This window comes from Perca flavescens, chromosome 7 (genome assembly GCF_004354835.1).
Source record: "Perca flavescens isolate YP-PL-M2 chromosome 7, PFLA_1.0, whole genome shotgun sequence".
NCBI classification, from domain to species: domain Eukaryota; kingdom Metazoa; phylum Chordata; class Actinopteri; order Perciformes; family Percidae; genus Perca; species Perca flavescens.
Genome location: NC_041337.1, coordinates 16,050,614 through 16,063,124, shown reverse-complemented (window position 1 = coordinate 16,063,124; position 12,511 = coordinate 16,050,614). Strand labels below are relative to the sequence as shown.

Genomic DNA, 12,511 nt, shown 5'->3' with positions numbered 1-12,511 from the left:
TTACCAGTCAAATGTCCCATTCCTGGTAATATTTAATGTCTTCCCATGCATGTGTTGCCAAGTCTTTGGCGTTATATCAAACCTTGAGCTGTGTGCATCACATGGCTGTTTATTGCCTGTGGTCTAACATTGATAGAAAAATAGTTTTGTTAGCCAAACACGTGGCCACCTGGCTCCAGTAAGCCTGGCTACAACATGGAGCCAGCCGCATATGCGCTCACACACACTGACAGAAGCCTGTCCAATTAGACGGACGTAATTGCAGTGGTGACAGCAGCAGGATAGGACAGGAGACAGCTAGGGCTCAGAGTAGGGACGATCAGCTGAGATGTGTCTGGGATTCTGGCCAGCAACACTGAGGGAGAATTGGAGCTGGAGAGCAGGAGGGAAAGACTTTAAAGAAAATGGTCATTGAGAGTCATTTACATAATACCCCTAATAAACATACCCTGATGAGAAGTGATGTTTCTTTTGTGTCTGCGAATGATTATGAGCTGAGATTTTAGAGAGCACAGAATAGAGAAGGGACAGAAAACTAAGAAATACTGATAACAGATCAGTTTCAACTCTCTCTGCTACTCTGGATGATTGTCCCATAACTCAACTTGAGCCTGGACAGCAAAAGCAGAGGCATAGGGGAAGTGGAATACAGTAGGAAAAAGTGGGATAGGGAAAAAGAACACAGAGGAAGAGGAAGATTTACTGTTGTATTAAAGAGATGCGGGAATAAGAAACATGGGACGAGAAGATTTTTTTTGCATATTTTTAAAAGCTCCCTGTGTCACAAAACAAATACAGTTTCTTTCAGAATGAGCTACAGCATGATGCATAAGGAGGGAACTATGCACACCTGCACTGCCTTCTGAGAGAGGAGGGAGAGTTGTGACGAAGTGACAGGAAAAACAGGAAAAAAGAAAAGAAAACATTAAGGGACAATAAAAAGCTCAATTAAAACTGAGTTTTTTTTCATCAAATAATCTTAACTCAAGGTCCCCTTTTTAAAGAGCTTTCAGCAACATCTCAGTCTTTATTGGCAGATGGAGTTTCTACTGGAGTTTTTACTGCGAAGTGTCTCCAAAATGAATGTTCTCATTCTCAGTGAGTTTGGATTGATTTTTGTGTTAGCTGATGAAGACCGGGGAGTTGTGGTTGAAAGCTCCACAAAAAGCTGGTAATTGGACCTTTGGTTAAAATCATTAAGTTAAACTACAACTTCCAAGGTCAAGAATGAACTGGCAGGCTCAATTCTACAGTTTTAACAGAACACAGATTGAATCATTATTTTAAAGTGCATTGTGTCAATGTCTTTCACTCACTAAGCTCTTGAAAAGAATTTCTCATGAACACTTTTTATTTTCAGTTTACTTTCTAAGATAAATGGGAAGCTTTAACTGTCCAAAAAGATAGGTCATGATTTTTTTTTCTTTTTCTTTGTTCCACAAGAAAATAATAATCAACACAAGCCAAGGCAAAGCAGCCATTAAACTTTACAGCATTGGTCGCCAACCAAGGGTTAGGAATCATACAACAGGTCGCAAGACACACTTTGGGCCCTATCTCGCACTCAGCGCAATTGCCTTTGTACACCAACGCATGTATCATTCCTATTTTGCACCCGACGCACGTTGGTAAATTAGGGAATGTATTTGCTCTCCCGGGGGCGGTTCAGCGAAAAGAGGAGGCGTGTTCCGGCGCAAACATTACCCGGTGCTATTTTGCAGTTTCAGAAAACAATTCCACCACTGACCAGGAAAAACCTGGTCTAAAGTCTGTAGCGCGTTATTCAGATGCTATTTTAGGGGCACATGCTTGGCCATAATGTAGCGGGTGCACAACGTGCATACACTTCTCTCATCTAAACGGACGCAGCAGTTTCCATTTTTGCAAACCATACATAATTACAAAGACAAATATTACTGAAAATGTGCTTGCAGGTGTTTGGATAGATCAGGAGGCACTTTACAGTACAGTCCTCAAAAAGTCGCAGCATTCTTTGTGGCTTGTTGTGTTTTACACAACATTTCCATGAATCATGGATGTGTTGATGACATAAATGAGGAAATATTAGAGGAATTAAGGAGAGGTGTGGTTGAACTACGGTGGGATTGGACACTCCGGCGGAATCTGGTCCAGGAGTAATGCGCGATGCGCTCCTGGTGGAGCAGGTGGACGGAGATGGAGTGGGCGGAGGAGGAAGGGGTACAACAGGAACAGGTGGTGCGTTTGGAGCCTCCATGGCTGCAGCAATCCTATCCACTTGAGGAAATGCACCCGAGAGGCCGCAGCAACATCGCCACCCGGTCAAGACGGGCATTTATTACTTTGCCGCATCCCGGACAGCTCCCGCTGGCATGCGCCAGGCAAAAGCACCGTCATAATAGCAATCCGCAATGGAACAAGTGTGCCTGATCTTAAAGGGAATGTGAGATGACTCTCTGATTGGTTATTTTCACGTTACACCCAAACCACACCTAGCTACTTCAGACCAACCCATTTTAGATTTGCGTCGGGCGCAAGACTCATTTATCCCGCCGGTATTGAGAATGAGGAGATATTGTCACAGCACAGCGCCCCGCCCCTAGAGATCCCCCTTCCACCATTTTGAGCTGAATGTATTCATTGTTTGTCTTCGTTGCAATTCTGTTTTTCTAGATTCTAGATAATTCACTATTTTAGAATGCCTAGAACACACTGCTGTGTGAAAAACTGCTTCAGTTCTGCACACGATTTTTGTGGAAAGCGTAGGAACCATGTGTTTTTTTGTATCCCTACATGAAAAAAGCACAAAAGAGAGCATTTGTCCGATTTGACAATGAGATGTCGGATTTCTTGAAAGGCTGCAATTAGAAAAAAAAAGGACATTACTTTCGACCGCATCTCCCAGTCGATGAGAGTGTGTTCTCTGCATTTTCATTTGGGTAAGTTCTCTTAAAATCTCTTTAAATGTGTTTGTGTTGTCAGGTCTTAAAGCCACGAAGTGCACCTAATGTTGTTGCCTAGCCTGCTAGCTAGCTAACTACAGTGCTAAGCATAAGTGAATATACACACACTAATTATTTAACATTAGCCTGTTAGCTGTCTTTTGTGAGATTTCTATAGCAACAGCGCCCGAGATCCGCCCACAAAGCTACTTGCGTTTCATACTTGCGTTTCAGATTGTTAAAATAGGGCCCTTTAAGACAGAGGAAAGCACTTTTCTTCTTCTAAATTATTGAATCATTTATATGACCTGTATTAGTTGTATTCACTTTGGGGAAAAAACTATTAAGATTATTCTTTCCTTTTCTGAAAATATTGTGTATGAAATCCTTGAATCTTCAATTCCATGTTGGAAATACCTGCTGCTGACATCATACAGTTAGTATATCATACCTGATTGGTTGGAGGCAGGTAGAGGGAGGGATCATTTCACAGAGGCGCACAGACAAAGAAGTTACTTTTTTTTAAGATTAAGGGCAAAAATAAAAGTAAAGCTGTGTGTGTGTGTGTGTGGGGTGTGTGTGTGTGTGTGTGTGTGTGTGTGTGTGTGTGTGTGTGTGTGTGTGAGAGAGAGACAAGTCTGAATAATAGATTTAGAATATAATTAATTTACAAGGTGGAGGGAGTTGGTGCAGGCGGTAGAGGGTGAAGAAAAAAATTGAAAGAAAGCTGGAAAAGGACAGAAGAAAACAGGAATGACTTTAAGACCCAGAAGAAAACAGTGAGTGATGAATGTTTTCATCCTCCTGAAAGTGCCATCTGAAAGGCCCGTTCTGCTCAGGGTTTCCCTCCTGCCCTTCCTCTCCACCCTGTTACCATTCAGCGGGTTCTCCCCCTGGGTGTGGGGCTATCGGGAGGGGTCTGCTTCCACCTCAAAACCCTCAAAGAAAGAAAGAAAGAAAAAGAAAGAAAGTGAGCAATAGCGAGAGGTTGTGTGTGTATTTGGGGTGCAGCGGAATTCAAATCCTTTCTGCAGTGACAAGGTCTGCCAGAGTTCATGCTGCAGTGCCATAGCCAAAGACAACACACACACACACACTAAAAATGGAAGTCAGGGATCAGTCATCTGATGGGCAGGTGGGGGAGAGTGAAGGATATCTGATTGACTGAGGACGGGGAATAGGGACCAGGAAAACATCTTTACTGTGGTTTGTCCAATCCGTATTTAATTCAAAATGACTCGTCCAATGTTTAGCTAGGCTCTCAAGGAGGATATACAGCACAGGCGCAGACACTTTTATGAGCTCTGTGACAACAGGGAGACATGACAGCAGAAGTTATCTCTGCCTCTGTTGTGCTGCTGTGTCTGTGTGTGTGCTAATCACAGCATGTGCTTGTTTCACCTCTACAACTTGAGTTAGTTAGGCTGGGACATTTATGGCCCAGCTGCCGTGCCCTCATGCTACATGATCAGAAAGACAGACAGACACACATGCCTGCTGACCAGACCTCAAAAGGTCTACCGCCTTGCCTTTTGCTCCTGCCTTTAATCACTTCAGCAGATCACTATAATAGAACATATTGTTCACACACTCTCTCTCTCTTCCCTGGTGTGTATAAAATTTCCAGGAGGGATTTTTAACCTTGTCCATCCCCGCTTTTAGTTCTCCCCCTCCATTTGTCTGGGACCAGAGCTCAAAATGTACACGCGCCGCACACCGCACACTCATATACACGTCCTGGGAAAATGTACACGTGCCTGCCTCACATTTGGGTCATGCGTGTCAGACATGGGAAGCTCCGCTGGTACTGCACAAGAGGGGGAATACAGCGGAATCACAAGCAGGCTGGCCATCAACACTTGAGGCAGCACTGAAGGAAAAGTGCAAGACAAAAAGGTGAGAGGAAGCAGCAGCTGATATGTGTGGACAGAGAACAGAATCCACACCACAGATGCACAAACTTTACATGCCTTCAAATTTGGTTTATGAGAAAACTTCACAACTAAACTTCACCACACTGCCCAATGTTTGTAATTATACTTTCTTCACAAAACAATAAAAAGAGGTCAATGAGTAAACACCTCTTTCCACTTCTGTACCAACATATTTTCCATTGTGTAATCTACAGACAGGGGCAATTACCAAAAAGCCTGCTTTTTGACAAGCTATTTATTATAAGTATGCATCTAGCCATACATCAAAGTGGTCATAGAAAGAAACAGACTTCACCACGATGGTTGAAAGACAAAGAGCAGGCAGAGAATTGGCAAGTAACATGTACGTGAGAAACGACAACCTAAAATTAAAACTTCTACAAAAATACAGTATTTGAGGAAATGCAACGCCACACGGCAATGCAACAACAGCAGTAAACTAGAACGGATCTTCTAGGTGCTGATAATCCTGCACATCTCTCACTGCATTTCTAAATTTCCACTGTAGTGGGCAAGAAAATCCCTCTCATTTGCCCATTTATTGCAGATGCTTAGGTGACCAATGCGTCAATTAATAATCAAGTAATTCCATAACCACATGACCGAACACCTGATTTGCTCAATAATTAATAACCAGAGTCAATACTCAGTCAAGAAATCACACGCACGCACACCAACATCCATCCTTCTTGCTGCCGTGAGGCGGGGGGGAAGCGGGTGAGTGACTGGGAAAGAAACAGAGGGGCTTGTGTTTAAACTGGCATGGTGAGCAGCTTGTGAAGCCCCATGAAAATGACCAGCTCACATCTAATGGAGAGAAAACCCCACCATGACTGACAGGGCCTGCTTGCCTTTGAGGTTCTTCACAATCAACTTAATCCATTTCCCAGCGTGCTTCACTCCCCAGGGCGGCCACACCAAACGAAACAAATAAGAGAGATTAAAAGGAAAATGGTTGCCATACCAGGATAATGGCAGGAGAGTGTTTGCCGAGGGTGAAAGAGTACGTGCGGCACAGAAAAGCCGGACCCTTAATGAGTTGTCCTCTGACTTTCTGTACACTGTAATTTCAGCCATAACGGAGGGGCTGGAACGCCAAGGACGTCCCAAAAGTGTAATTTCTGAGACAGTCTTCGTTGACAATGTACAGTGCTTAATCCCCAGAGAGGGACCTGAATCTACCAATAATTGGTGTACATTTCCTTCCATGTTGTGCTGTGATGTTTCCACCATGTGTTCCAAGCCATTTTCTCCATCTAATTGCATTCAAAAAGGGAACTAACAAGCAGCACAGGGCCCCAGTGGTCTCAGAGTGGCCCACAAATTCATAACTGATCTTCTTTTAAGATGTGCGTATATTTTCAAAAGGGGGAGTTTTCATCATAAAGCCTAACACTACCATTGATTTCACAATACCATCTGTCTTCTGGGAAGAGAATGGATTTCTTGTATTGGCATTTGGATCTCCCTCAACAGGCCAAGACTATGGATTCACATAATTGCATTAGATGGCTTTAGTCCTTTTCACAGCAGCTTTATGGTTATAGATAGGTTCATAGAGCTGGGATATGTCAAAGCAGAGTCCAGCTGGAGAGAAAAAAGGTTCAGGGAGGACAGAGGAGAAATTAACGAGTGAATGGATTGATGGACCAACAGGCTAACACAAGGCCTGTCCCATCCATCACTGCCAAAGAAGGGGACAAAAACACACACACACACACACACACACACACACACACACACACAGCTAATAAATTGCATGTAATTATATCATCCAGTTGTCGTCTGTGCTCCCCACACTTATTCCTCCACCTGTCAGTCCGCACAAATCATCTTTGTTGAGATCAGAGAAAGCTTAAAGATGATTTCCACCCAACAGTCATGCTGTGCAACACTGCCAATTCCAACCAACCTCGTTCTTCTTCTCTAGCACAGAAAACAGCTTTTCATTATGTGCGAGTGGACATTAGTACATTTACAATGAATACCCTTATCAAGAAACATAGTTGTAAATTTCACAAAAAGCACATGAATGCCATCTAGTGGAGGCGAGAGACTCCTGGCAGGTATTAAAACGTGCATCAACATTTACTAGATGGCCCTGACATACAGGAAGCAGTACACAGCTATTTTCTATCAAAAGTGTTTTTATTCAAGGGAATTTGGATCCAATAAATCATAAAAAAAGATTCTGAAGAAAACAGCTCAGATGTGGTCTTTTTGTTTAACAAATGTACCATTACAAACAGTGACTTTGTCATTTTCAGTGTGGCAACAAAAATGATTAATAAACACAAAATGTATATTTAATATAAGGAGGTATAGAACTACTAGTCACAAAATACTATACTTTTGTTTTCTTCTAGCTAAATCCTGTATGTCTAGAATTATTATAAGGTTTGGTGAAATTAACTAAGTGTGTCCTCATCCATGCAGTTATTATGTGGCAGTTGTGGTGAACATGTAAGTTCTCCATAATTGATGAAGATAACAGCTGTGTGTATGACACCATTTATAATTCTTAGCATAGCCATTCATTAATTGAACCCTCAACTTAAGTGAGTTTAAAAACAAGTAGGGGGTTGATTTTGGCAATAAATGGGCTGTAATTGGGTTCTAAAACTGTCGAGTAATGCATGGCAACTTGCATGCTGAGTTTAGAGAAATCCACCACCAGAGGGCACCGCTGACATTTAGTATAATGCAGCTCTGCCATGACTGAACACTTCAGATGACTTAATGATGTTTGCTTTGTTCATAAAAGGATACAAAATGTGAACATATTAGAGAAGGGGTTGTACAGCCTACATGTAACACTCTCAACACACACTGTTAGAGAACTACTGGTGTGACTGAAACTAAGAGAGGTTGTTGTTTAAGTTTCCTCGAGCCTCCTGAGAACCTTTGGATCTGGTGTTAAATACCAGGCTTCGCTGCTCTCCTTCAGTGTCAGATTATTTCAGTCCTGTCCCGTGCTTATGGTTCCAGCACGTACACTGAATCCATCCTACACACAGTCTCAGTCCACTGTAACACCTTCCGGCAGCTCCACCACCACAGGGGCACAGTCGTCCAAGTCTGCATCAAAGTCCCAGCGAAACTTCTTAGTCAGGTGAGCTTTGAACTTCTCTGCTCTCTTACGCAGTGTGCCGTCTATACCGGGTCCACTGGAAAACTGGAAAAAGTCCTGTAAGAAAATACTCAATGTAATTATTTGTAAATGTGAACATCCTTGATAAAACATAATAATAATAAAAATAATAATAGTGTGTGTGTGTGTGTGTGTGTGTATGTATATACATGTCTGTGTGTGTGTGTGTGTGTGTGTGTGTGTGTGTGTGTGTGTGTGTGTGTGTGTGTGTATATATATATATATATATATATATATATATATATATATATATATATATCTTTGAAATACTAGGACTTGACTTGTCTAATGTGTCTCTAATTTCTGAGGTTAAATGCATTCACAATTCTACAGTGATTAAGCCAATTATAAATCTAAAAGCAAATTACGTATTTTCTTTTTCCTCATGTTGAGATGGGACAGTAAACATTTGGTAGGACATTATAAACTACTGTACTTCCACTTCCGGGATCCGTCCACTAGATATGCTATTGAGATCACAAGAAGCTCAGAACAACTGTTGTGTCTATGCATCCCGATAAAGCTTCTGACAGACACTACATGGTTGTTTCTTTCACTTGTATTACTAGTACTTTGAGATCATGTTTATCCCAGCATTTATGGGATTCTGGGCATGTACCTGCAGTGTGGAAGTGAGGAAGTTGCTCTGAGACACAATGTCGACAAAGAAGTCAGGTGGGATTTCACCGAGCTGGTGGTAAAGCACGGCGATGAGCCCCAGATACAGCTCCTTACGCTTTCGCATTGCCTCCTCTGATCGGCACAGGAGAGCAAGGAGACTCTTCCAGTGCTCAAAGCCCTCGTACACATTTCCAATCAGGAAACACACAAAGGCAAACTGCAGCTCACCTGAGAGGGGAGAGATGAAATGTGGTTAGCTTTTTATGTAAAAAAAAATGTAATTGTGTGCTATTTTGATGAACACATACCTAGCAGGTTGAGAGGCTGCAGCTCATGGTTCTTCTCCAGCACAGTCTCTAGGGCATAGCTCAGGTCCAGGCTGCACTGGGTGATCTCGGCCGGTGTAGCCCCAGCAGGGTATTTCTTCTCGGGGATAACGGAGAAGCGCAACTCCGTCCCCTCCCTCTGCTTCATCCTGGGGAGCCTGTTGAGTCCCTCTTTCATGCTCTGACAGGCTGTGTCATTCCTCGGCTGCTCTGCCCTGTCTTTGGTGTGTCTGAGCTGAAGCTCAGGGATGACGTCACTAAAGGCACATATTCGACCTGAAAGAGGTTGTAAGTTATTGGCCAGCTCGTCACTCAGACGGTCAGTGAGGGACACCCATTTCCTCATCACCTCGTATGGATAGGGCCCCAGGTGAGGATCCAGGTCTTGCAAGTTCGCCCTGATCCGGCTCACCTCCTCTTCGTTTTGTGAGGCTGAGAAGTCCAGATCTTCCTCTTTGGGATCCCAGTTGGCCAACAGGATGTCTTTGGGTTTGAGAGTGAGGAAGAGGCCTGTCTTTGGGCCAATTTCCCCTCCACAGCTTGGCGAGTTAACAGAGCTGTAGTGGAGGAAGTGCAGGCCTGGGGGGATCATTTTCACTCCCTTGAAGCGGGGACCAACCTGCCAACTCTTGCAGTCAATCCCCAGCTCTGTACCTTGAGGAACACCCAGCAACACCAGGGTAGCTCCCTCTTCAAACAGCTTCAGAGCAACATCTGGATCCATGTCTACACTGTTGCTGCTGGCCATTGTCTGCTCTGGCGAGGGCTACTTGACGTATGCTTAACGTTACTGACTGAACCAAACCAGGCAACACAAGAGCTACACTTCGCTTTCAGCTGTTAAGTGAATGTTTTTCATGTTCAGAACATTCCGTAGGATTTCGTCAAAATGTCTGGCTAAGTCCGACAGTGAGTTAACAAAAAACAAAAACACGTTTTATAAATGGATGCGGTTTGTCTGTCTGTAAAAAATGTAAGCGAGACTATATAACGGAAATACCTCTAAATAAAGTTTTAAACGTACATTTGTATAGCTAAAGGTGTTAGTATTGAAGCGTATTTACCGCAACGTGTAACTGGTTGTTGATGTTTCGTATCGCTAGAAAATCGTTTGGTCGACGCTGTGCAACATATCTTCAGCTCCGGGCGGAAACAGTGCTGTATTTGTATTACTATAGAAGTGTTCCGCTTCTATTGTAGCAACCATTGACATAAGGGCTTTACCAAAGAATTTCTAATTGGCTTTACCGAGGAGGTCGACTTTAGGCACAAAGCTATTGTTTACTTAGTGTGCAGCTACCATTTCACCCCCAAATATATGATTAACTTGATTACAATATTAATGTAATACCATATACAGTTTTTTTCTATTATTATTTTATAACAAGGATACTTTGCATTAGGCTTTGAAGTGTGACATAAAGTCTTGTTTTATTTATTGATCAGTTCATGATGATCTATGATTACTTTTATTTTACTTTTGTGTTATCTTTTTTGTAGTATATTGGAAGTCTGATCGTTGTACACTGATTATGTTAATAAAGATATTTTTTAACAGTAGTATAAAAATATGTAGTTGATACTGCACCTACACCACCACCATCACTAATAATAATAATAATAATCCATAATCATAATAATCACAGTACCAATCGGTCATTAGTAGAAATTAAACATTTAAAAAAGTTTGTTTTATTATAATGCATATACTCCAAAACATAAACTGAAGAACATTCATAGGTATGATGATTACATATGGCTTACAAAGACAAAAATAGTTGTTAAAACAAGATAGACTTTGGAAAATGTGCATATTCTAAAAGTATTTGAATGCATTGTGGATACTTTGTAGCTTATCTGTGGTTACTATAAAACTATTCCATAAAACAAGGAGCAATGTTGACATGCAAAGTCTGGTATAGTTTTAACACACAAAACACTGAGAACTTAACAGTAAACATTCATGATATTGCATTTGAAAAAACAGTGGGTCATTGGCCACGTAATATCCTCTGTTTGATGTGGTGAAATTCACCTGAAAGTAGCACAGGCTTACAGGAACCAGGAAGCCACAACATTTCCTACTTTGAGAGCATAGAGGCACTCTGAAGTTTCTGCCAACAAGTGATCAGTGCCTTGATAACTTTAATTAACCTGATCCTCTTTCTCTTCTTTCCTCGTATTTTCTGGACAGCTGAACAAGATACTTTCTTCCCCTGAAAGCATACAACCAGAAAAAGAATTGTTATGCAGATAAAACATTGGCTTTTATTCAGTTATCTGCATTGATAGCCTAATGTTCGTATCAGGGTCACATCATGAAGGAGGTTAATGCATCTTTGTACCATGTGCAAACCATTTCCCTAGCCCAACCTTTATTTGTTTCTTATTTCATGTATCAGAGGGTTGGTATGGGGGTGGGATATCATTTTCTGTGCAGTTTTGTTTTGCTCTTTGGCGTGTCCTTATTCATTGTGGGAAAATGAAAACTCAATAGATATTCATTCAATACAAATGGAAGAATATAGCTCTCTCCTCACCAGATAATCAGGGCTGCAGTTGTGAACGATGAGCTGCTCCATGCTCACCAGTGGCTTTTCCAGGTCAGACGTCTGCTTGGCGCCCATCTGACACCTCATCTGCTGTGTCATACCATAGATGGAAACCAGGATGTGACGAGCCTGCCATGGAACAGTAGTCCAGAGAGTGAATTAAATAAAATGGCATTTAAAATAGCTCATCAGTTGATGATACTATACAGCAAACTCAAGTTACACTCCATAATTCTCTTGGGTGAATTCTTATTTTGAATTTGGCAAATCTTTAATGACATGCAGATTATGTGACAGGTTCTTGGGAACCCCACAGTTTAACGGTATCAGGACAAATTAGCCTGTTATGAGTCATTATTACCCTGTCCATGGTGCTGAAAGTGCACATACTTTAGTGCCATTTACCTTTCCTGAGGGACAGGGGTCTCTCACTTTGGAGGTATTAAATGAGCCAGTCAAATTCTGCAAGAGAACAAGGAACTATGGATTTATTCAATAGAGAAGAAACGAGCTATGAGCTTTACTGGAGTACTGAAGACAGTTGCAAACAGTGGAACGCTGCAACCTATCACAGGACATTCAAGCATTGCTCCCACTGCAACTGACTCGAACTAATAGACCATGCTAATGGAGCAAATAGAAAAAAAAATAAAACTAGAAACTAAATTTGTCAAAGTCAAACATATGAGCCACACATAGTCGCAAAGACATTAACAACAATGTCCTCATACCAGATTCTGCAGCTCAACGAAGATGACCTCTCTGTAGGAGCCCAGGATTTCTCTATAGTTACATCTACGTTTACCACAAGCGTCGGCCAACAAGAGAACCAACAGGATACTACGGAGTAGAGTTCCGGTCAGACACTATAAAAGAGATAGTTGTTATGACATGCATTATGTAAAGGTAAAGTCCATTCTAGATTTACAATGAGAAAGAAAAAAAACACGAATCAATGTTTAATTGGCTCCTGCTCGGGTGCACAGTGCGCTACAGCTGACACTGC

The 12,511-nt window shown here is 41.9% G+C and overlaps 1 protein-coding gene across 1 annotated transcript; it reads right to left on the bottom strand.

Moving 5' to 3' along the window:
* Positions 1 to 6,984: 6,984 nt before the first annotated feature.
* aar2 (AAR2 splicing factor) lies at positions 6,985 to 10,100 on the bottom strand. Its single transcript, XM_028583217.1, has 3 exons — positions 8,936 to 10,100; positions 8,626 to 8,855; positions 6,985 to 8,042 (listed from the first exon to the last, which is right to left on the bottom strand). Exons 1-3 carry the CDS (start codon positions 9,699 to 9,701, stop codon positions 7,875 to 7,877), a joined length of 1,164 nt encoding a protein of 387 aa, XP_028439018.1. The 5' UTR covers positions 9,702 to 10,100; the 3' UTR covers positions 6,985 to 7,874.
* Between the last annotated feature and the right edge of the window lie 2,411 nt (positions 10,101 to 12,511).